This window comes from Carlito syrichta, unplaced genomic scaffold (genome assembly GCF_000164805.1).
Source record: "Carlito syrichta isolate Samal-C Ts95f unplaced genomic scaffold, Tarsius_syrichta-2.0.1 Scaffold309041, whole genome shotgun sequence".
Lineage (NCBI taxonomy): Eukaryota > Metazoa > Chordata > Mammalia > Primates > Tarsiidae > Carlito > Carlito syrichta.
In genome coordinates, this window is record NW_007253137.1 from 720,064 (window position 1) to 745,669 (window position 25,606).

General features: G+C 39.2%; 1 protein-coding gene across 1 annotated transcript in view; it reads right to left on the reverse strand.

Moving 5' to 3' along the window:
- The window catches only part of MYRFL (myelin regulatory factor-like), a 144,666-nt gene that overhangs the window by 3,202 nt on the left and 115,858 nt on the right, over positions 1-25,606 (reverse strand). The window contains exons 16-23 of the mRNA XM_008066631.1: positions 22,777-22,940; positions 22,096-22,159; positions 16,380-16,465; positions 12,649-12,723; positions 12,513-12,565; positions 12,210-12,389; positions 3,587-3,655; positions 2,880-2,967 (exon numbers count right to left, since the gene is read on the reverse strand). Of these exons, the coding sequence (XP_008064822.1) occupies positions 2,880-2,967; positions 3,587-3,655; positions 12,210-12,389; positions 12,513-12,565; positions 12,649-12,723; positions 16,380-16,465; positions 22,096-22,159; positions 22,777-22,940 (779 nt within the window). The remainder of the gene's footprint in view (positions 1-2,879; positions 2,968-3,586; positions 3,656-12,209; positions 12,390-12,512; positions 12,566-12,648; positions 12,724-16,379; positions 16,466-22,095; positions 22,160-22,776; positions 22,941-25,606) is intronic.

Here is a 25,606-nt window from a genome sequence, read left to right on the forward strand (position 1 = left end):
TGTCAACTGTCAAATGTTATAAGAAATATAGAAAATTGAGTTCAACCCGGTATAGTTTTATATTTTTCAGAAATATACCTGTCAAGTTTCAGATCTCTCTCAGGTCTTAGTATAAAATATACCACGAAGATTTATAATTTTTTAGAAAACATAGTGGAAAGTCAAATGTACACATGAAATGACTTCAGACCCTTTTAAGGAGATACAGATTTCTGAAGACAGATGAGGAGGAAAAGGCCTCAAACAACTTCCCTAAAAATAGTAAGTACTAGTTTTCTATCATAAGTCACTCCTTTTTAAGCAACATTAGAAAGAAATATCATGTACTTTTAGAACTTAAATCTACTAAAATTATTATAATTCTAATTACTATTTAGTAATGGAGAAAATTTTACATAGATTCCCCCCTTCTCCAGTAAAAGAGAGGCTTGAACAAAAGGGAACTTCCATGGATTCATACTGTAACGAAGAAGGCACATTGTATCTAATACAAGTTCTCCTTATGACCTGAGCATCCCTTGAATTACATGGAAAAACAACTTAAAATCAGACAAATGGGGAAAAGATCCAGTCATTTTAGATTCTCTTTAAATACTACTAAACCAAATTGTTAAAAACGTAAAAGCAAAAACAAAGGAAATGGAAAGATCTGGCATTTTGCAATGTCTCGGTATATCAAAACATTACATTATACGCCCTGAACATATACAATTTTTACTGGTCAATTATACCTCAATCAAGCTGAAATAAAAATAAAGAGCGCTACTTGCATACCAAGTTGAGAACAGTGTTATTTTAGTGAATGGGTGTATTTTTAAAAATGGAAACGTCCACATTGGGTCAGGAGTACTTTGTTCAACTGGGGAAGCTTAGATAAATGGAATTCATTTCCTATTATGTGCCTCCCAGTATCTCTGCATGCTTCAAGGAACCCAACTCAGTTGATAGTATCCCCATCTGACAGATGAGAAACATTTATGCAGCGAGAATAAACATCTTGTCAAAATTCTAGGGTTTGAACTTGAATCATCTGACTCTCCATTATGCCATCCATCAGTTAATATCTGTCACTGATACTTATTAGATGGGTGAACTTAGGCAAACTTTTTCAAGCTCACTAAAACTTTACAAAGTGGGGACGCCATATACCAACCTCCTAGGAATCTTGTGAGAATTAAACAAGATAATGATTACAGAGGTCATGAACAAATCATAAAGCACCATGCATGCTTTATAACTCAGGGCCATCAATTTAAAGCCCAAGTTAGAGCAGGTTGAGAAAGAAATAAGAGGGAAAACCCAAAGGATTTGTGATACCAGTTCAAAATACAGACCTTTAACCTAGCAGGCATTCAATAAGTAGTTATTAAACTAAGAAAAATAACTCCTTTTGTTTCTTCTTTGTCACCCAGGCTCCCAAGCTGGACTGCAGTGGCTCATAACTCACTGCAACCTTGAGCTCCTGGGATCAAACAATCCTCCCCCCTCAGCCTACCAAGTACTGTAGCTGGGACCTTAGGTATGTGCCACCACACACAAATACCTTTTTAAAAAAATTATTTTATAGTGACAGGGTCTTGCTGTGTTGCTCAGGCTGGTCTCAAACTCCTGGTCTCAAGTCATCCTCCCATTTCAGCCTCCCAAAGTCCTGGGATTACAAGCATGAGCCACCATGCCCAGCCAACTCCCTATTCTTAAAGTCTACAACTTTGCAAACTGTACTTGCTGAAACAGCCTGCACTCTCTACTTCTAGCTACCTCATTACCTCAATACAAGTGATATGGCCTTCACCGGAGATAGATGTTGCTGACAACTTCTGCAATGTCTCTTTGTTTTGTTTTCTTTTTTCCCTCCTCCTCACCGAAAAAGTTAAGATAAGCTATATATTTTCCAGCAATTAAAATAATGATATCCCTTGTTATTAAAATGCGAGAGGGGGTCCACAAAAAGAGGAGTTATCTTTTAGGGGCAGGCCCCTAGTAATACAGGCTTCTTCCACTAGGTGAGTGTTCTAGGAACCTTGTGGCTTTAATGGACCAACTAAGGTTGTTGTGAGAGGTTGCATTTGGTTTCAGTGGGTTTTTGTTTTTTTGTTTTTTTTGTTTTAGATTCTTTCAGTGTGATTTATGAGCGCACCTGTCCATACTGCGCTGAGGGTTCAGCAGTTTTTGACCAAAGGTGGCATGACACCCATGTCCCACCCTCCCTGTTCACCTGATCTTGCCCCCAGCGACTTTTTTTTGTTTCCCTGGATGAAGGAAGTCCTCAAAGGGAAAGGTTTTTGTCAGTGTGGAAAAGGTGAAACAAAAAATGGCAGAAGTACTAAAAGGCATCAAAATTGATAAGTTCAAAAACTGTTTTGGGCAGTGTAAAAAGACTCTCGATAGGTGTATTGCATCAAATGGAGAGTACTTTGAAGGTAATTGAAAATTTAAACATGTAAGAAGAAATACACACTTTTTAATAAATAGATTTCAGTTGGGGGGGGTTCTTCTCATATACAGACACCAGCTCACTCATAACTTGGAGCCATCCGTAACAATATCTTTCTTGTCTATAAAATTAACTGGCAGCTCTGTGCCTCTGGTATGTGTCCTCAGAGAGTCAGTCACAGAACTGCTCACAGAGTCCTTGCTTTGGACTCGTCCATTAAACCCAGAAACTGGAATCACTGGGGCTGGGGTTTATTTGCATTTGCTAATACCAATCATTTTATGATTCCCTCTTCCACCATGTGACAAATGTGTTTTCACTTAAGGAGAAATGTAAGTACACATTGATTTTGCCATGTGGCTTTAGCTTTCATTGCAGTCTCAAAAACCCAAAGCCCAGAGTACGTTCCAGAAACAACCAGGACATAATAGGGAAGCTTACCCACCCGCACCGGAGGCTTCTACTGCAATACTGATGGTCTATTATTTGCTGGATTTCCATAATCTGAATAGAACTGATGGTAGTATCAATCCCTGAATTGAGAAGAGAGAAAAGAAAGTAAACTCTTCTGCAATGGAAAAGAGTATTGTATTTCAGCATAGTCCCCAAATTACAGAATGTGAAATCAGAGTTTCTTAGATAAATAGATTCCATTTGCATTCAAATGGAAAAAGGAGGAGGAGAAGAAGGGAAAACTTTTTTTTTTTTTGGTATAGTAAGTTTTTTAAAAACTCATAAAAATCCAGGCTCCAATAAACAGCCCTCATAACATCCAAAAGAATGTCTGGACCGTGGAAGTCCTACTAAATCAAAATTTATTGAAAATGGAGATGCGACGTGAAATGCAATCTGTTTTAGAAAACAGAAAACAAACTAAAAATATAGTCAGAACAGAAAAGGAGTGCAGGAAGTTCAAATAAATTATTAAAAGCCATGGTGATCAACCACAACTTGTCTGGTAGTGAATGATCATTTCTAACACCTCATTAATGGCTTGGCTGAAAGCAGTTATAAAATATAACCCCTTAGCGAAATGTGACAGGCAGGCTGCAGCCTTTGTCTCTGTCCCTCACCCCTGCAATGCTTTTAAAACTTGTTACTCTGTCTGGGCCCTCAAAGCCAAAGAATAGTATCACTTAAATATCAACTTACAGTCACTCCCCCAGTCAGAGCTGGTGAACGCATCTGCATCTCTACCCAGGAATGATTTGCTTTTGTATTCTGAAGAAGGAAAAAGTCTGTCAGTCTTGAAGGCTTGTTCAGGAGAAGAGAGGAAACCTCATATGTGCCCTTGTTTGTCTCTGTGATTTGAATGTTTCCCTGCCTTTTCTCTCTCTTACCTTTTACCAATTCAATTCCTATCCCATTTCTTACAGATTTGGTTTATTCTCTCCCTTCTCCAAGAGGCCATCTGTTATGGGGTGAATTGGGTCTTTCTCCCACCCCCTGTCACTACCAAAAACATGTTGAAGTCCTATACTCCAGTACCTCAGAATGTAATTGTGTTTGAAGACAGGGCCTTTAAAGAGATGATTAAGGTAAAATGAGGCTGTTAGGTGAGCCCTAGTTCAATCTGACTGGTGTTCTTATGAGAGCAGGAGATTAGGACACACAGGGAGATACCAGGGGCATGTGTACACAGAGAAAAGATCCCATGAGGATGCAGCAAGAAAGTAACCATCTGAGAGGCCTCAGTATAAACCAGACATGCTGACTTTAATCTTGGACTTCTAGCCTCCAGAACTGTGAGAAAATAAATGTCTGTTGTTTAAGCCATCCAGTCAGTGGTATTCTGTTATGACAGCCCAAGATGACTAAGACACCACCTCCAATTAGGTCCTGCAACTAGTTCACAGCTCCCTCTTTCTTAAGAGCCATAGGATTTCTTACTGAACCATCTATGTGGTCATCAGTCAGTGATTTATCTGTGACAATACTTAAGAGCATATTATCTCTGTATTATTATTTAACTTTTCACATGTTTTTGCCCTTTCTTGACAATTCCAGAATAGGAACCTTCTATTAATAGTCCTTGAATTCTCTGTAACTCCTGGCATAATGTCTTGTTCATACTGTGGAAACCATTTTTCTTTGATCAATGACAAGCTAATAGTAGCTTTATTTCTTATCTGGTTTGTAAATTAGTAATGTTGTAAATTGAAATCATTAGATTTAAATGATCCGGGTTATTTTCTATGTATCTTTGTGCTGCTTTTTCAGGATTATGCATGCTAATGTTAAAAAATAAAAAGAAATAAGTCATCAGAGAATCCCTGCTTGATATCTCCAGTGGCAGGGTACTCAATAACCCCTGTGGCAGCCCACTGCTCTGCTGGCAGTGCTAAATACCAGTTTTCCCTTTTATTGAGCCAGCATCTACCTTCTTGCTGATCCCTTGTGATCCTGATATTACCTCTTGAGTGAATATATCAGCCCTTGAAAGCAGCGGCTCCACCCCACCCAACCTGGCTCATATGCTGTTGCCAAGTAGCAGGGACACACTCATTAGTCATATTTCTTTTCCTGAGTGAAAAGAAAGTCATTAAAATATAACATTTGGAGGAAGGAGAAAGACACAATAACATGGATGTCTAGAATCTGATTTCTGAACTATTCCTAGAGATCCCAGGGGAAAGCAAAGAAATGGAATTGATTATTAGAATAGATCCCCTTAGAGTTGAGTCCACGTAGGCCTAGTGTCAGGTGTCAATTTGTCCCTATTGGTTTTCCACCCTGCCTACTTCTGTGACCTCTCTGCTGCTTAACAGACCTTGCTAAAATAGAAAATAGGCTCAAGGGCAATGAAGAGAGCAGATGAAATTGAGGAAAAATAAGAGCAAGACTACGATCTCTATGGTAAAATAATGAAATATTAACCTTCTTCACGCAAATAGAGTTTGGGTCTCTGAAAATAAGCAACACATAAATAAACTGAGTATTCTTTCCTGAGTGCTTTATAACTCGAATGTGAAATGTTAGAGGAAATTCTATGGGACTTAATATTTTTGCACTAAAGGATAATAATGATAATCACACCTACTATTCATTGAACATTGTTCTGAGTGACTTACAACAGTCTAAGAGGGATGTTATCCCCTTTTGACAGATAAGCTAACTGAGGCACTAAGGGGTCACCTCGTGGGTAAGGAACAGAGGTGGGATTCCAATTCAAACCCTCTGATTCCAGAGTCCACACTTTCGCTATCCTGGAAATAAGTGACATGTGACTTGGGACCAATCACTCCTAAGTATCTCCACCTTAGTAATCACTCTTCTTGCCCAGCAGAAGTGCTGGTTTATTTGTTCGCTCACCTGACGGTGAGCTCCTTGAAGACTACATCTTGTTCACTGTTGGAACCCCAGAGAGGGCAAGGCTGAGCTCACTGTGGATGCTCATTAAATACTTGTGGAAAGGTGGAAGGAAGAGAGCCAGAGAAAGAGGGAGAAAAAGAAGATGGAAGGTCAATTGTTTAACCTCTAGACAAATATTTCCTCTTATACACTCAAACAAGGGCATGTGCATTCAGAGTGGTATGACCTTAGATCCCTCTTACACACTCAAAGGGAAAATTCCCTGGGGATGGGTGCAGATGGGTGGCAAGAATGTGCGAAGCTGGGATCCTTTCTTTGCCTTATTCACAAATGCAAGTGAAGCAGAACTTGAAGGTAGGGCAAATCTCCTGTGCACCCTGCCCAACAGGATGCTTTCCGTTAAGAAGAAATGGATCTTGATATATGAAGATTTTCTAGAAAATTGAATACTTATTTCGCTTTATATGTAAATATATATCCTGCCAAAAAGGCCTCCAGATTTCTTGGATTCTTGCTATTCTAATAATAATTTTCAAACACATGTCTCCTATTATTAGTTTTGCTTAAGACTGCTTCCTCAGAAGGTTGTAAATTTACAAGGCAAATGAGGCATAAAGAGAAGTGGAAACCAGGACTTTATCCTGTCTGTTTTTTTCTTCTACCTTTTGTTCGACTTGCCTGCTGAATTTTCAGGAAAAGAGCTCATTATAAATTTTGGCAATAGAACTCCAGATTTGTCTTACTTCCACAGAAATGTATTTTCAAGTTCTGGAGACACAGAACCCTAAGAATAGGATTGAGTATCTGATGGGATAAGATTTTTTTTAAAACAGTAATAAAAAAGGTGAGGTTAAGGAGAGATAATCTTGCAGATCAGAATTATAGAAATACTTTTTTAAAGTCAGAATATAAATTTTAAATCTCCTACAAAACATCTCCAATTTTTCACTTCTCTGAAGCAAGACTATCGGATTCAGAAAGGCTGGTTTTTAGAAAGCCACAAATCCTGCTGTAGTCATACAGGGATAGCTCTCATTTTACAAATGCCTTCCAGTAATATTCACTTTACATTTAATATAGTACATTCCCAGTGGCTTTCATTGAAAACTTGGAGATATACTTCATAATTGATGGATAAGACCTTCCAAAACCTAAATTAGAAACTTTTGGAGAGTAGTGATTTAAGATGGTGTCCAACCAAAGCATATCCCTGTCATGCTAGGTGCATTGCACTACTTGTAAAACTGTGTTGATGGCTGAGTCCAAAACAGCATCTTGGTTCTCTTTCTCTTTCCCTAATTGAACCAGACTCGTGCCATGAAGAAGTCAAGGAGCTCCACTAATCAATAGCTGAATCCTTTAATACAGGGGACCTTTTCTTTTGGCCATTCACTTTTCTCAGGGTTCTAGTCTCCAAATGAACATGAATTGCAAATGTCTTTTTGCTTTGTCATATTTTTTAAATCTTCGCCAACTCTCTTATAATCTATAGAGTTCCACAAATGTTTTTCCCCATAAACTGTTTACTTTTTAACTTCTAACTGTCTCTGTTTACTTTTTAATTTCTAACTCTTAAATCTTTTTGGTTCCATAGATTAAAATCTAGTCCATCATAATGAAAATGTGGTGTATATACACTATAAAATATTATTCAGCTATCAAGAAGAATGAAATAGCAGAGTGAGACTCTGACTCAAAAAAAAAAGGGAATGAAATAATGTCTTTTGCAGCAACTTGGATGGAATCGGAGAACATCATCCTAAGTGAACTAACTCAGGAACAGAAAACTAAACACAGCGTGTTCCCACTTGTAAGTGGGAGTTAAAGTAAGGATATGCAAAGGCATAGAGAATGGTATAATGGACACTGGAAACTCAGGGGGGAGAAGGAAGGGGTAGAGGGAGGAAAAATCACCTATTGGGTACATTGTGCACAGGTGTAGATGGTGAGTACACTTAAAGCCCAGACTTCTTTGCCACTACACAATGCAATCATGTAACCAAAAACTATTTGTACCCCCAAAACTATTGAAATAAAGAAAAGAAAATCCAGACCATCACATTCAGTTGGTCCCTTACAGTAGAAGCTCAATATTCCAAAATACTCACTTTCTACTTCCTGATAAGTCTTACCCAAGCCTTTTATTAGATGTGAGAGGATGGGAGGAGAAGAGATAACCTTTCTGAAAGACACTTTACACAGACACAATCAACTTAGACCCAAAAGAAAAATAATGACTTGAGCTCAGCATGTCATAAAAATGCTGATTTCTCTTCACTTATTGATTGTAATCTTACTCCTCAGGGAGAAGGCTCATAAATGTGTGTTGGGGCTTAGTAAACTGTTAGATATTACTCTGCATCCCACTGAGAGCTTTTCTACGGTTTTTTTTACCCTTGAATTTTTTTTATTTTTATTCCTTAATTTTTAATTGTTCTTTAATGTCTGAGAAACATCTGGTTGAAAAGAATAGTTGCCTAGCTTTCTCCTCTAATGTATTTGGAGTCCTGGAGTTATACGGTGCCCTGAACAGAGGGAAGGGTGAACCAGCAGCAAAAGAGAAGAACATTTCCCAGACACTCAGAAATAACCCACATCAGGAACATCTCAATGGCTACAACAAACTTGTCAGGGGGAGGCAGAAAACACTTTCTAGAGCCATAGAGTGGATACTGTCTGCATCTTAAGGCACATGCATACTCCATGTCTAAATAAAATGAAGGCAGGATGGTGGATGGAATGGAACCCAGAATAGAGAAACAGGGGACCCCGATTTCATTCCACTTTGCTGGTAACGCGACTGGGGAATCTTAAGCAAGTTCCTGTGCCACCACTTCATCAACTGTAAAATTGGTAATTTGGAATAAACCAGAGCTTCTTCTGACTTGGGACCTTTGGAACCAACCCCAGGTGATTACATAAAGGAGTCTGTGGACTTGAAAAGCAACATTTCTCCTATAGATTTGGACTATTATTCAAATGTCACTGTTGGAGTAATAAAAGCAATTCAATTAAAAGCTTAACTGAATTTATGGTTACATTCTCCCCTTAGGTATTTTCTCAATCAAATCATTGTAAAAGTATGTTAATAATGGATTCTTAGGGTCAAAAAGTCAAGTTGCCAGTGGTGTGGCTGTTCTCCGAGATTCTATGATTCTAAATCTCCAAAAGTTCTCAGGTTTTCTTATGGCGAAAGTAAATCAAACATGTAAATCCTTTTCATTTTTCTCCAGTTGAAAGAAAGTAGAAGAAACAACTTTTCCAGTATATCAGTGATCCTGGTAAAGCAGAACTTAAATTTCATTTGTAGCCAGAGAAGTTGCTAGTTCTATCTAGGTGGACACAGCCTGACACCTTGAAGCAGATTCTCTATCTTTAGGAGTCACTTGTTCTTTAGGAGTTTCCACTGACATAGAAACATCGGATAAGCAAACACTCATTGTCGCAGAGAGCACCAAACCTTCATCTGGGATGATAAGGGCAGTTCTTCCCAATACAGTTATGCGTCACTTAACAGCGAGGATATATTCAAGGAAATGTGTCATTAGGTGATTTCATCATTGTGTGAACATCATGGAATGTACTTATACAAAACTGGATGTTGCAACCTACTACACACATAAGAGATATGGTATAATCTATTGCTCCTAGGCTACAGATATGTATAGCATGCCTCTGTGCTGAATACTGTAGACAATTGTAACACTGTGGTATGTGTGTATATAAACATATCCAAACATGGAAAGGATACAGAAAAAAATAAGGTATAAAAAGTAAAAATCGGTATACCAGTCTAAGGCAATTGTCATGAACAGAGCTTGCAGGACTGGAAGTTGTTCTGGGCGAGTCAGTGAGTGAATGTGAAGGCCTAGAATATTACTATATACCACTGTAAACTTTATAAAACACTGTGCGCTTAGGCTGTACTAAATTTATTTTTTAAAGTTTTCTTCAATAATCAATTAACCTTAGTTTACTGTAATTTTTTAACTTTATAAACGTCTAATAAAAAACTTTTTGACATAATAACACTTGGCTTAAGACCCAAGCACAAACATTGTACAGCTACACAAAATATGTTCTTTCTTTATATATTTATTCTATATTTTTTTCTATTCCTAACTTTTTTGTTTTTTATAACTTGGAAAACTTTTTTGTTAAAAACTAAGACACAGCCAGGTTCGGTGGCTCAGCCTGTAATCCTGCGCCTTTGGGAGGCTGAGGTGAGTGGATTGCCTGAGCCCGCGGGTTCGAGACCCACCTGGGCAGCGAGACCTCATCTCTACAATAAATCAAAAAATCAACCGGGCATGGTAGCGCATGCCTGTAATTAAGCTACTTGGAAGGCTGAGGCGGAAGGATCGCCGGAGCCCAGCAGGTCGAGGCTGCGGTGGCCGGGAGCGGCCACTGCACTCCAGTCTGGGCAACAGAGTGAGACTCCAACTCAAAAAAAAAAAACAAAAAAAAAACTAAGACACAGACACACACATTACCCTATGTGTACACAGGGTTAAGATCATTAAGCTGTCACCAGGCGATAGGAACTTTCAGTTCGATTATACATTATGGGACTACCGTTATATATGTGGTTTATTGTTGACCAAAACGTAATTACATGACTCAGACTCATGACTGTATTTCATTGATGTGAACAGCTGGTTGCTGCAGAAGTGAATTTGCTCAGGAGTCAAGAAGTCCTTGAATATAAAGAGTAGACCACTCTATAACCTCTTCCTGTTCAGGATCCATTGTTTTCAGTACATCTCTCATAGGTGAGATGGTCCCTTCAGAGAACTGCTTTTAGAAAAGGACACCAAGTATCCCCATTGTGGACTCCCAAGGAAGGAGAAGGGCTTACCAATCACAAGATTCCATGTGCTTTCACAAGAGACGAAGGTTTTGGGGATTTTTGTAATAGTTCTAGATTTTTCCATATTTTAAAAAATGAGAGAACGATGACTGAAACTAATTCCTTTCTTCAAAATGAAGCTTTAGTTTTGCTCTGTATAATACATCTGTTCCCAAGTTCAATCAAAAATTGTTTTCATGAGAAAACCAGTGTAAATATTGCCTCCTATGAGTGGGGGAAGAAGTCTCTGTGTCTCAACTTCCTTGGTGGAAAAATAAATGGGAATAAAAACAGTGGCTATCTTGTAGTCTTGTGAAGATTAAATGATGTATTCAATGTAAACTACTTATAACAGCCCCTTGCTTAGAGCAACACCTAATTATGTCATGCTAATGATGATGATGGTGATTTGTGAACATTATTTATTGAACAACTAGGATAAGGAATAATGTCAAAAGGAAGAGGGGATTACATGGTTGTCCCAAAACTTCAACCACTGACCATATTCTATGCGTCAGTCAGTAGGACTGCTTACAAATATTCTGATTCATCTTTTCCAGGCATGTATTAGATATGTTTTTAAACTAGACATGACCAATGTGACCTGCTTTGTCCAATAAAGTATAAGGAGAAGTGACATGTGCTGTACCTAGTGGAAAGTGTAAAATCCAGTACACAATTTTCTTGATCGTCCGCTGCTACAGAGAATGTGAAATATTTCTTGAGATGAAGTCTCCATCAGTTGAGTCCTAAATGACATGATGACCAAGAGCCCTCTTTTCATCCACAGTTGATCTTTGCCTCATGAAGCCATTGCTATTTGGGAGTTGTTATTATGACAGCATCCTAATCAATAAGTCATCCTACTATATATTGCTATTATTAGCATCATCATCAATATTATTTAGGCATTCATTAATATTTGTGTAGGCAAGGAGATTTCTAATAGTAAATTAGTATAAATCTGGAAACATTAATTATATATAATTTTAGAGAGAGAGTTTCTCTTGCAGCCCTTGGCCCAGTTTCCACAAAATTCTAAATAAAAATTCTGTTACTTGAAAAACATCTGTGTGCGTGCGTGTGTGTGTGTGTGTGTGTGTGTGTGTGTGTGTGTGTGTGTATTTCCCCTTAGGAGGAAGACGAAGGATACATTCTGAAAATGGAATGTCAGCCTTGTGTTTTTCACTGACTTGAAGCTCACTCTGAACTCTAAATTAGAGTTTCCTAAGTCTCATACATTTTGCCCTAGTTGGTTTGGGCAGAGAGCCCAGATACCACATCATTTTTTAACTTCTAAATGAGCCAAAAAATCCACCCATGTGCACGTAATTACTTCACTTGTGCTACTATTACTATCTTTGTTGACAATGGACAAATGAGACCCTTTCACTTGGTGAAAATTATAAGTACTTGAATCAACCAAAATTTCATCCCTGGCCAGGGAACTCAATATAATAGCTAATTGCTAGTTTATATATTTGCATTTTAAAAGATTTTGCCACCCCAAATAGAAGTGTGCAACCATTAACAGACTATCCAAGTAAATATTGACAAGGAAAAAAAACCTCAGTTCAAAGCCCTAGTTGTTTTTCTTTTTTGAACATCATTTACCTGACCATTGCCTCTGGTGGAATTCCTTCTTCTCAGATTGTCTTTGCACAGGACTTGAAAAGACTTTTTTCATTCCCCAAATGGGGCAGCAATAAGTCTCCTGACATGGCAGAATTTCACAGAAAGTAATTTCAGGTACTTGTAAGGAGATCTGTGTAGTCATCAGGGATGTATTAGGCACTGCAAAGGCATTGAAACCAGAGGAGGGAAGTAACAAGGTTAACCTGAAAGGTTGGTTTCTTCTGTTGACAATTCACACGAAGTGTAGACTGGGTTTGAGGGTGAGGAATGTGAAGACCTTACCTGAGGAGGAGGCTGTGGGTGGCAGAAAAGGCTCCTGAGAGCTCGTAATATTGCTGGAGGAGGAGAACGAAATGATTAATAAAAGAGACTTGCAAGAATCCTTCTTCCCAAAAGAATGCAAGATCTGAACTCTCACCTTGGAGGGAGATTTGGGGCACGTCGGTCTTGATCTTTTAGGCTAAGTATGTAAAGGGAGACTATTGTCAAGGCACTGTTAAAAAGAAAAAGAAAAAGAAAAGCATTACATGGCAGATTTATTTCCAGATATATCTCACACATCCAGCTGACCAAAGATGGACTCTCACAGGCCACACAGATGGGCGGAGAGGGGGAGGGGGCATTCATGGCTGACAGAAACACCATGGAAACCAACACAGTTACGCCGTTCTGTTCTGGTGAGAAGAAGCCCTTAGCTTCCTGGAGCTCAGAGGCTCCTGGGACACTCCACTCTGAGGGATTTTTCCATAGAGCAGACCCCTGGCCCTCGCAAGCTGTCTCAGAAGCATCTGTCACTAGCGGAAGATTACAAGAGGAAGCGGGTAAATTGCTGGAGGCAGCCCTCTGCTCCTTGCAGGAAAGACTCAGAGCAGAGTTCACATCCCACTGGCAGAGGTCGTCCGCACTATTGCGCGGGGGAGGGAAGGCTGCACAGGTCTAGTCAGCTGTGGATGCCAGACCCTCTGGCTGCTTCTCTGACATCTTCTTTCCGGCTGCCTGTCTTTTCAGAGCACAATATGCCAAACCGGGCAGAGGAAAGAAAAGAAATGCAATAAAGCATTCATTTCTACACTATGTGGCTTCAAAATAACGAGGATATATAGAATTAACTAAATACTTACTTGGACTAATAAACAAGTTAATCAGTGCACACAGTTTTACGTAGATTAGATCATGTGCAATAAAACAGTGTGCTTCCTTCTTTTCCAATATAGAGCATTTTATTTTCTTTTTAGAGTAATTTCCTTGGTTAATATCCTCAGTACAATGCTAAATACTGTGTTCAAATGGAAAATTCTTGCCTCATTTCCAAATTTACAGGTAAAGCACTCAGTCTTTCACCATTATGTATGTTAGTTGCAGGCTTTCATAGATGACTTCTAGCAGGTTCCAAAAATTCCTTTCTATTGGTAGTTTGTTGAGAGTTTTATCAAGAATGGATGTTGGATTTTTCAAGTGTTTTTCTATGTCCATTGAAATAATTATTTTTCCCTTTATTGAAGTAATATTATGTAATAACTTGATTGAACTTCTGATATTAAGATAACATTACATTTTATGAAAGAATTCTACTTGGTCATGGTATATAAACATTTTTATATGTTGCTGGATTCAGTTTGCTAGTATATCTGATTATTTCTGTTTCTGTATTTGTACAAAATATTGTTTCATAAAAAATTAGTGAGGATGTCTCTCCCCTATCATCAGATCTTGTGTATCCAAATGGAAGCTTTCCCTAAAAGTTCTGAGCTTTGGAAAGCTCTTCCTAACAATGCTCATATAATTAAATACTTAGCATTCTCCTCTTCGGGGCTGTCTTTGGAACTCTTTCACGAGTTACACAAAAAAGTCTGCTGATGGTTGTACAGCTCCATTTTGTGTGGAGCCTGAAACAGGTTTCCCTGATTGACTTCTTGCCAGCTTGAATTCACACCTGGTTATTCAAACTTGACTCCTCATTATTTTGTTCCCCATCAGAGGTGGCTGATTTACCACCATTAAGTAAACACAAAGAAATGTGCCACATATTTGAATTCCACTCATAAAGAACAGATTTCAAAGTCTTCTCAGCAGCAACTGGTCACTGACCAGTAGTCACACTCCTATCTGGGAAAAGCCTGGTCCAGTCTCCCCTTCTTTGTCCTCCCATTTCTCCCACTTTCCATCTCCTACCTCTAACCCTTAAATACTCTTTCTGACTGGTTTCTGGTGTTAAATTAAATTTAGCTCAAAGCATTTTAGGCTAATTCTTGCATACTTTGGGTTCAACTTAGAGGTTTCTAGCAAAGCATTTTTTTGAGGAATGGATATTTCACATGGTGCTCTGTAACCTAGATGGATGTGTAAACAGACTGTAACCTACTCTTGTGCCAATCGCTGAGTTTTGGCCAATCAAAAGTGGCCAACTACTCAAACTTGGTTCAAATAAGGCAAACACTATGCTGTAATAAATCTGGCTGTTTCTGTACCCTACTTCCATTTTCTGTACCCCAATGTATATCATTTTCCTTTTTCTATCCATAAATCTTCCACAACAGATTACACTGGAGTTTCTCTGAGTCTACTCCATTTTGCAAGACGTGAATCTGGAATGATTGGTGAATCATTCTTTGCTTAATTAGACTCTGTTGAATTTAATGTCTTAGGTTTTTGTCTTTTAACACCGGCATCTGCCTCAATGCATGGCCCAGAGAACTTCTAGGACCATAGAATGAAATGGACATCTGCTCCCTTCTACAGGGAAAAACCCTGGTTTTAACCCTTCCCAGGTATTAGGCTTATTATCAGAAACAAGATAATAAGCCTAATACCTTCCACTTATGGTCTTAGCGGTTCACAATATTGAAAATCATAAGAACTGATAAGCATATTTTAAAGCAGTATCTTTACCTTACAATTAATCTTCCTATAACAATTAATCTTCCTATAACTTTTCCACTGAACTGGGAATCATGTCTCCAGAGAATGCTAAGAACGTCTGCTAAAGGTAGAGGCTTACCCTCCCCTGAGTTGGGAATCCCAGCAGGAGAATACAGTCACACTTAGGAGACTGAGAAAAGTGCAAAGCCTTCTAATGGGATTTCTGCGTAGTGGTGCCAAATACTTGGGTAGCTCCCTATGATGAGCAGTAGCAAGTCAAAAGCGAAAGTGCTAAGGGGAGAGAAAGGCATGGAGAGACCTACACTGTCTATCGTAGCTAGGAAGCTGCTTTAGATCAGGGAACTGGAAGTACCTTGGGACCGCAACTTGCTTTGTCCCTGAAGTTGATTGTCTCCCCTAAGACAAGGCCAGAAGCCAATCCTTTCACATGCTAACAAAGCATTTTTTGAGGAATGGATAAATACCCTATTCACCATGTGAATAATCAGACTAAGAACAAGAAAGGTGCATTCAGAGGCCTAGAGAAGACAGGCAAGAAAACACAGGCAAGATGACCAGGGCTCAAAGGCCAGGGAGGGGGCATGACAACAGCAGCAGGAGACTGAAGACCAGAAGCCTGAGAAAGGGCCCTACATCCCCGCAAGGAATTACTCTCGTCTCTGCAGTGGAGGGATGGTGTCAAAAGTTGCCTAATCTGCCTAGCAAATACTGTTGTCTTTACTGTATTTATTTGGTTTAGCTGCTTAGTAGATTTGGCTACAATTTCATCTTACTGATGTCCCTTTGGGGTAAAGTCTTCACTGAAGAATCCAAAAGAATCCTAATAAATATGAGTGACCAAGGGAGAGTGAATTGTATCACTTCTTTCCCCTAAGTAGACAGAGATGAAAACAAAGAATTTGATGAAGTTGTCTGCAAAGCTAAAAAAGAGATACACGTACGCATGTGCGCGTGTGCACACACGCGCGCGCGTGCGCACACACACACACAAAAGGCACAGTTTACCGCTAAAACACAGCAGTTGATTGAAAAAAGAAAATAATCCTTCCACTCACATTTAAGTGCAGAAAGCCTGTGCTTTATTTTCCTAACAATGTGAGTTTCAAAAAGGTTCCCTCACCTCTATGCTATCAAAGGTCAGTGCTTTGCTTAAAGGGCTTCTTGTCTTGAAAGTAAACAGAAACTCAGTCTCCATTTCATATGTGAGAAAAGAAAGGGGGAAAGAAAAAAAAAGAGTTCGACATAGCAGAACATTGAAATTTTTCTTACCAAAATGCCATCACAGCAATTAGAGTTATAACCAAGGTCTGGAAAAGCCAGTTAGGACACGACTGTCTTTTTCCTGAAAAATAAACCTATAAAAGGATTCAGTAACGAGCAGTGGTAAATTGGCAATGATAACTGAGAAGGATTGCTCCCAGAGGGGGATCTTTGCTGCTTCCTTGGGATGGTTCAAGTGCTTGCTTTAATATTCACCTCCTTCCTCCACTCTGCCTCTGGTACATAAAGCTCTTTTAAAACCTACCTCATGCCCCTCCCTTTCCTTGACCTTTACAGTAGCCTCTCTTTCCCCCCGACATCCTGCAGGACAACGGTCTCTGCCATTCATTTGGCACTTATTCCTGCAGTTTTACAAGAAGATGATATGAGATAAGATGCTGTCAGAGCCCAGAAGTCCCTCTCTTTTAGCAGGTTACTTATGAAAACCAAAAGGTCTTCAAGATATGGAGTAATAAATCCCAGATTTATTCCGGTATCATGACAAACGATGGAAAAGATTTTTGTGGCAGGAAAGCACGCTAAACAGTCCGTAAATTATAATATTGGTATCCAATGATTCCACCTATTTATAAGGACCGCTCTGAGCCTGAGTCTTATTTATTCTTATATTCATTCAACAAATATTTATTGAGCACTAGGCTGTGCAACAGTCTAGGAAATATAAAAATGAGTGAATTACAGTCTCTAGGAAGTGAGCGAAGACAAATCTTTAGGACTGATACACACTGGCATCAACCTTGCATATGGGGAGGTTTGTTGCTCACTTAAATAAGATGTGCCTTGACTATGAACTTCCTACTAATGCGATAGGAAGTATTATGTTTGCTTTCTTCTGGGGTTATAAGATAGTAGCATGCTTTTGGTCCAAATGGGTGTTAGAATATAGTGGTAATTAAGAAATAGCTTAAAATTGGTCTTTGGCTTAACTATTTGGGGTGGTTATCTAACTAAAGAAAATGCTCTTCAATGTAATATTGAGGGGCTGAGGATGTCCTAATTGTGGCTATACAAGACAAAAACTCAATGAAATTTGTTAAATGTACTGGAATTAAATAGTATTAGTTTCAGAATAGTATTAGTCTCCGACCAACCCCCCTAGCAGCTGCTGGGTTAGTTTAGGTCTTCATGCTTTTGCTCAAAATATAGGGAAATGGACTAGGACTTGGAGTCAGACTTGGAGTTGAGTCCTAAAGTTATCTAAATGCCATTGATTCTCATTTTCCTTTTTTCTTTCTTTTTTTTTTTTTTGAGTTGGAGTCTCACTCTGTTGTTCAGGCTGGAGTACAGTGATATGCTCACAGTTACTGCTGGGCTCAGGCGATCCATCCACCTTGGCCTTCCAAGTAGCTGGAACTACAGTTGTGTGCCACCACACCCAGCTAATTTTTTTGATTTATTGTAGAGATGAGGTCTCGCCAATTTGCCCAGGCTGGTCTCCAACCCCTGGGTTCAGTCAATAGCCTCACTTCCATCTCCCAAAGTGCTGGAATTACAGGCATAGCCACCATGCCCTGTTGATCCTCATTTTCTTTACCAATAAAATAGAAATAATAAAATAATACCTGCCTTATTTTCAGAGTTATTGGATGGATTCAATTAACAGTGTAATAGTTCTCAAATTCAGGTGTAAGTAGAATTACTACAGAACTTGCTAACAACTTAAATGCCCTGGAAAATTCCAATTCAATAGGGTTTATTTGGGGTAGAGCAGGGGCTGAAAATCTGTAAGAGGTAAGATAATAAAAATTGTTTATTCATGTTCATTCTTTCCCTCTCCCTCTCTGCCTCCAAATACTCAGTGAATTCTTACTTGAACCCTGAGAACCTTCCCAACCTCACCCTGACTTCTGCATTATAGCAAGAATCACCTGCCTACCTCTGGAAATGGAGAAATAGAGTGAAGGAAAAGAAACCCTATTGATTGGATGAGAGCTAGATCAGGAGACCTCAATATTCCTTCAGAATGAGCACCATCTTGGCCAGCACTGGGAAGCTGTGTGAAAGTCGAGCCAGGATCCAGTCAGGCTTCTGACCATCTGTGGAGGCCCACCAACTGCCACAGCAGGCACTTGGCTCATTATCACTCCGCCCAACCCCAGAGAGCCACTCCTCACCCACACATAAGCATTTCAATGACCAAGTGACCCATGGAGGCTCCAAGGAACCTGGAAGGTTGATGGTGGCATGGAAGGAAAAGTCGCCCTCACAGAAAGGGCTGAGATCTCCCACCAAGACTGCATAGGGTGAGCAAAACACTTCCCTTATTTGTACTTTATCAAGCTCCCTGGACTTATTAACCAGCTATTATCCTGCATTCTTTATGTGCCACATTCTCATGAGTGCTTTGCATATATTAATTTATTTAATCCCCACAACAATCTTCAATAACCCTATGAGGCAAGTACTTTTTCATCCCCATTTTAAAGATAAGAAAAAGGAGGCACAGAATGGCTAAGTTTCTCACTCAAGAACACAGAGCTAGTAAATCACAGAGCCAGAATTTGAATACAAAGAAAATATTTTTGGTTCCATATCTATGCTCTTAACCACGATGCTACGTTGCCTCCTTTTTTCTGTCAGTAAAAAAAGAAGCCAGGCGCAGTGGCTCTTGCCTATATTCTCAGCACTTTGGGAGGCCAAGGAAAAAGGATTTCCTGAGCCAAGGAGTTTGAGACCAGCCTCGGCAACTTGGTGAGACCTTGTCTCTACAATAAGCAATAATTTAAAAAAAAAAAATTAGCCGGGCATAGTGGTACAAGCCTGTAGTTCCAGCTACTTGGAAGGCTGGAACAGAAGGATGGCCTGAGTTCAGCAGGTCAAGGTTGTGGTAGCTGTGATTGTGCCACTGCACTCTAGTCTGGGAGACAGAATGAGATTTTGACTGAAAAGAAGAAGAAGAAGAAGAGGGGGGAGAGGTAGAAGAAGAAGAAAAAAGAAAGAAAGAAAGAAAGAGAGAGAGAGAGAGAGAGAAAGAAAGAAAGAAAGAAAAAGAAAGAAAGAAAGAAAGAAAGAAAGAAAGAAAGAAAGAAAGAAAGAAAGAAAGAAAGAAAGAAAGAAAGAAAGAAAAGGAAACTATACAACTTAGAGACTATTTTTATTATCATTATTCAAAAGGTCTTCATGGCTTATCAAATAAAATTCTTAGCCTGGTGGTCCAGGAAATCAGAGCCTGACCATTTCTGAATTAAAAGGGGGGGGGTGGCTCCAGAATCTATGCTCTTAACCACAATGCTACGCTGCCTCCTTTTTTGTCTGTTTAAAAAAAAAGGAAACTATACAACTTAAAGATGATGATGATGATGATTCAAAAAGTCTTTATGGCTTGTCAAATGAACTCCTCAGCCTGGTGGTCCAGGAAATGAGAGTCTGACCTTTAGTTTCAGCCTTGTCTTCCACTGTCTTCCCTAATCTGCTCCCAGCTAATCCTTCAAGGAAGCCAGCTGCAGCTGCCAGAGCTTTGTTGAGCCCTGAAACCTCTGCTAAAGATCCGCTATTGGCAGGCCAAAACTTACTCCCCCTTGAAGGCTTGACTTTCACAAGACTCCTGACACTTTGAACCTCTGCAGCATCTATCACATCCAGGTGCAAATGTTCTTATTCTCTTCCAAGCATCCCCGGCTACGTTGTAATTCCTTAGGAGAAGAGACCACATCTGACTAGATTCTGTCTGCCTCCCACAGCCCCCCTACAGTGAAAGCAAGAAGCCTCTGAGTTGAATGGTGCTCTCTAATGCCTGTAGAAGTACCCAGCCCTGTGTCCACAGCCCAACTTACACCCCACCCACACTCCCAAGACACAGAACCACTTCATGTTTTTTATTTAAATTGTGAGACGGCAAGGAGTGTTTTAGGACTAGGCTCTCTACTCGTGTATTTATTTAACAAATATTTCTTGAGTGCCTACTATGTGCTAGTCCCTGGGGACACAAGCGTGAGGAAGGTAATCATGGGGGCCTCACTAACAAACCATACATTCTAGTTAATATTCCCCTATAACCGTAGAATAAATAGAATTTTGGGGTGCAAGATACAGCGATTGCAGGTGACCAAATGGTACCTAATAGGGCTGTCATGGCTGTAGATATCATGCCCTCCATCCCGTTGTGGACTGGTTAATCCAAAGGGTACCTTCCCCATGCCATATGTTTTGTGTTTTTTGTTTATTGAGTAACTTATATGCTGGGCACTGTGCTAAAAGCTTTAGCTCATTTAGTCTTATCAGCAATCTTTGTAAAGTAGATCCCATATCTCTATTTCCCAATATGACTAACTTGCCCAAGAACACTTCTACATGGTATATTTGTCCATGTATTTATGTGTGTCAGTACACTAAGAAGCTTGTCAGCAGTTCTACTTTCCTAGTTTTTAGCAGAAAAATTTTGAACTCTTTCTGGACCCTTTTTAAATAGGTCAATGCAGCATAGCATGAGTTGTATAGAGGGTAAACTGAGGCAGTGGCCCAAACATCAAGTTGGCCTTTAATTGGTATCAATTAAGGTCATGAATATCTTCCCCTGGGAAGGGTCACCTCTGAGCCACTGGTGGATCTGAGGGCACAAACTGAGTCTTACAGCTATTTACAAAGGGCAGTTACGAAGGGCATATTGCAGCATCTCCCTCACTGAACCTTCTCAATGATGGAGAGGGTGTCCTTCACGTTAATAAATGACTACCCTTCAGTTTTTACTATAAATGTTATCCTACTTAATGAAAGCTGTCTCTGTCCATTAATAAAACCATCAAATTTTAACCTTTGCAAGCAAGTGAATACCTATGTCCCGTTTGCATTTTTAGTATGAAATATCAAAGGGCAAAGAGGGACTTGAGGCTTAACCGAAGACCCTTCAGGAACTTCTGAGGGGGGACCAAAAAAACTCGGAATTTGTTTATAAAACATTGTGTGTTGATTCTTACATGCTTAAACTTCAGTCACCTTCAAAGTACTCTCTGTTTGATGCAACACACCTATCAAGATGCTTTTTCCACTGCTCAAAACAGTTTTTGAAACTCGTCAATTTTGATGCCTTTTAGTGTTTCTGCTGTTTTTTGTTTCACCTCTTCCACATTAGCAAAATGTTTTCCTTTAAGGATTTTTCTCATCCAGCTCAATAAAAAATGTCACTCGGGACAAGACGAGGGGAATAGGGAGGATGGGACATGGGGGCGTGTGCTGGTTTTGGTCTAAACTGCTGAACACTCAGTGTGGTGTGGGCAGGTGTGCTCCTAAATCACCCATCATGAAATGGGCAAATGCTTTGAAAGAATCTCAAGAAAAAAAAAATTCGCTGAAGTCGAATGCGGCCTCTCATGGCAACACTAGCTGGTACACTGATGCCAAAAGGTTCCTAGAACACTTACCTATTGGAGGAAGCCTGTACTACAAGGGGCCCACCCTCCAAAAGATAATTCTGGGTTTTTTGGGTCCCCCTCGTCTGTGAAACTTGATGAATTTCACCGGATGGGGCCAATTATAAACACAAACTTGTGGATAATAATTCTGAAATTTCTTACTCATTTCTCTAAACTTCTGCTCTTTAAAAGGCCAGTTAGTACTTATTAAAGAGTTAATATTTAAACACCTGTCATGTATAAGGATACAAGCTAGGGAATCTATCAACAAATAAATGAGAAAAAAATTCTTGATCAATTTCTCTGAAAATTTTTTTTAAATATCACCTCTTTTCATTATAAACTTGTCTATTTACCTTGTTGGGTTTTTTGTGAACGGTCCTCCTTGGAGAAGATGCACTAACAGCTCTGCTAAATTTGCTTTAAAAGAGAGAGAAAATTGGTTAATATTCAAATACTTCTCTAGAAGCTATATTATGAAGGCTCAGAATGTCACAAACACAGCAGCATGACTTTCTTTTATAACACAGAGACAATTTGAAAAAGGCCAAGTCAAGGAAATTGAGCATTCCTTTTTGTGGAAAAAACAGCTTTAGTAAGCATAGATGAATGCATTAAACATTACATTTCTCTTTTGCTCAAAACTGGACCCCAGGAAATGTGCATTTATCTCCTTAAGCAATAAAAAATAATAATAAGTTTTTTTCCTCTGAAGACCAAGCATGATTTTCTAAATTTATAAATGACCATCTCTCCTCATGAAAGGAGAAGGCACCCTTTTGCTAAAATTTAGCATTTTCTGTATAAACTGCTGTTAAACAGGTAGCGACCCCATATTTTGTTTCATTTTTAAAGTAAAAACAGAAAAAATAAGAAAATTATCCTATAAGGCAATTATGTGCCAAAATACTCTGAAAGAAAAATAGGGACTTTCATCAGAAAGTAATGATTTCTCTTTGATCAAAGAGATGATTTAGATCTATCTAGTTTCAGAAGAACCCACTCTCTCCTTTCCCCCAGAGCAGTCCTAGACATACCTGATTGAGCTTGCTTCACTGACTGAGGACTTCCAGCTACTGAGCCTCTTTAGCCTGGCCAGCTTTCTGTTCCATATTTCTAACTCTTCTATTCTTTCTTCAAGGTTGTTAGTTAGTTTGCAGAGCTGCTTCACTGCACCTACATTTTCCATAAAGATCTGGTCCTAAAAAGGAGATCATACATAGTGCATAAATTTATAGTTTGAGACCACCTGGGAGCTGTCCATAGTGCATTCAGAGACAGTTGGAACACACTATTGAAACTAGTTATACACACATCCTTAAATTCACTCAAGATAAAATCTAGAGAGGTTTGAAACTTAAAGCAGTCTTGCTAAACTGCTGGCTGTATAGTTAAACTGCTTCTGTTCAATTTGCAATAAAATGAAAATGTGTCCTTGTAAACTAAAAAAACGGAACTGAAGGACATTTTGTCAAGTTTGGAACCTGAAGATTTATTTTCCTTGGTCATTATGCCATACTTAAGACTAATAAAAAGAAAGTCAAAACAGGCTTCTGAATGTTGATTTGTGTGTTCATCACAAATCCACATATCCATTAGAAATGACTTCATCACTCTCTGGTAAAATGCGCATCAAATTGCTCAGACAAAGGAGGAAGGGAGGAAGACCTGGGTTTTTCTCTGAGTTCTTCTACCTACAAGATGTGAGACCCCAGGCAAAATGTAAAAACCTCTCTGAGGTTCAGTTTCTTCAGCTATAAATGAAAAGACAATTCTTGAGGTGTCAATTTATACTTTAACAGTCCATGAGCTATTATATACAATTTAGAGTTTAGCTTAATGTTCAAACAAAATTTTTTTAAAAACCAAAAAGCACTTAATTCTTTACATTCAGAGAAAGTCACTAGCACATCAGAAAGAGAAAGAAAGGAAACCAATGAAAGCTAGACCGCTCAGCCCATCCCCTCCCCCAACCACACACCTCATTTGTCACAAAAACCCTGGAAACCTCTTATCAACTCACGACCCCAACCATGGGACCTCTCCTCTTTTCTCCTTCTATGTTTACATATTCAAAACCCCATGGCACATTCTGAGTCGCATAGAGGCTGATACACTATTGTAAAATGATGAGATCAAAGTTGATAGAGAGTTTTGTGATTGAGGGTCATACTCAAGGCCATGTGTCTTTCAGATGCTCATCATCCAAGCCAAAGCACTAAGGGTTTCAAACACCTATAAAGCAGTTATCCACAAAAAATCAAAAGCAGAACATTACAGATTCAAGGCTTAGGGTTTGCAGTTTAAAGACAGGTATGTCTTGTGAAACATTGGAGGGATCTCTTAAACTCCTGGAGCAGCCACACAGATCTAATAAGGCCCCTGAATAACCTGCACTCTCCCATATCTGAGACCTTATTTCAATAGTTACCGCTGATAAAAATGCCTTTCCTCAAGGCCAGTCCAAATGCCATTATACCCAGGGTCTCCCCAGAGACCACAGGTTAAGGGCCACACCCCCCTCCCCACTCCATTCTGCAATGTCTTCAAGAGCTTGTTCAATTTTATCACTTAGCCATTTGTCTTGTCTCAGGTGTCATATGTCTGTCTCTCCACCTGGATTGTGATTTTGTGGAGAGTAGCAATTTTATGGATTCACTTGCATGTTCCACCAGCATTTAGCACATGCCTTTGCCCATAAGAAATGTTCAGTAAAAATGGACAAAGATCCAAGAATTAAAAGATGCTAAGTTTAGGAAAACAGAAAGTGTTCCTATTTGGGAAACAAAGTGACCAAAAGCTTGATATCTAAGGCCTATAATTGCTTTAAGAAAACTTACTCAAAAAAGACATCCCTGTATTGACTTCTCAAAATTCATCAGAAAACCCTATATTTTTCCTGAAGTCTTACCAGATATCCTTCAAAATCTATCCAAAGAGCACACATTATAAAACCACTATGGATTAGAATTTAGCAATAGATCTCCTAGTGAAAGGTAAAAAAAAACAAAAACAAAAACAAAACAGAAATCAACCCAATAATAGGGGAACTGATAATAAACGATGGTATATTTACATAGCAGCATACTATGCAACGGTAAAAGGGAATAAAGAATATTTCTATATACTGTTATGAGCAAAGTTTGGGATATAGTATAAGAAGACATAAGCAGATGCAGAAGAGTGTGTATAGTTGATGGAATGTTATTCAGCCATAGAGAAGGACAAAACTATAAACTTCGCAGCTTAGAGTCTATCATACTCAGGGATCTATCACAAAAACAAAGAACAGAGTATCACATGTTCTCACTCATAAGTGGACTCTGAACAATTTTCATAATACTATAAGAAAGGAATTGGCAGTAAAGGGAAATTCCCAGGGGAGGAAGGTGGGGGGGCACACTTCATCAGTGAGGATACCTGATCTCAAACCAGGTGAAGTGGGGACCAAAGTAAGGCCCAAACTTTACCTGTACAATGACCACTTGTATATCTAATCCTGAATTATACCCCACATCCTTAAAATAAAAAAGAAAAAATAAATATTCATCCATATTGGAACATGATAAAAAGAGTGTGTATAGTATGCTGTCTTATGTCTAAGGGGGAGAATATATTCATATTTTCTAACATTTAAAAAAAAATGGGCCAGGCCCGGTGGCTCACACCTATAATCCGAGCACTTTGAGAGGCCGAGGTGAGAGAATTGCCTAAGCCCACAGATTCAAGATCAGCCTGAGCAACTTGGCAAGACCTCATCTCCACAATAAATCAAAAAAATTAGCCAGGCATGGTGGCGCACACCTGTAGTTCCAGCTACTTGGAAGGCTGAGGTGAAAGGATTGCCTGGAACCCAGCAGGTTGAGG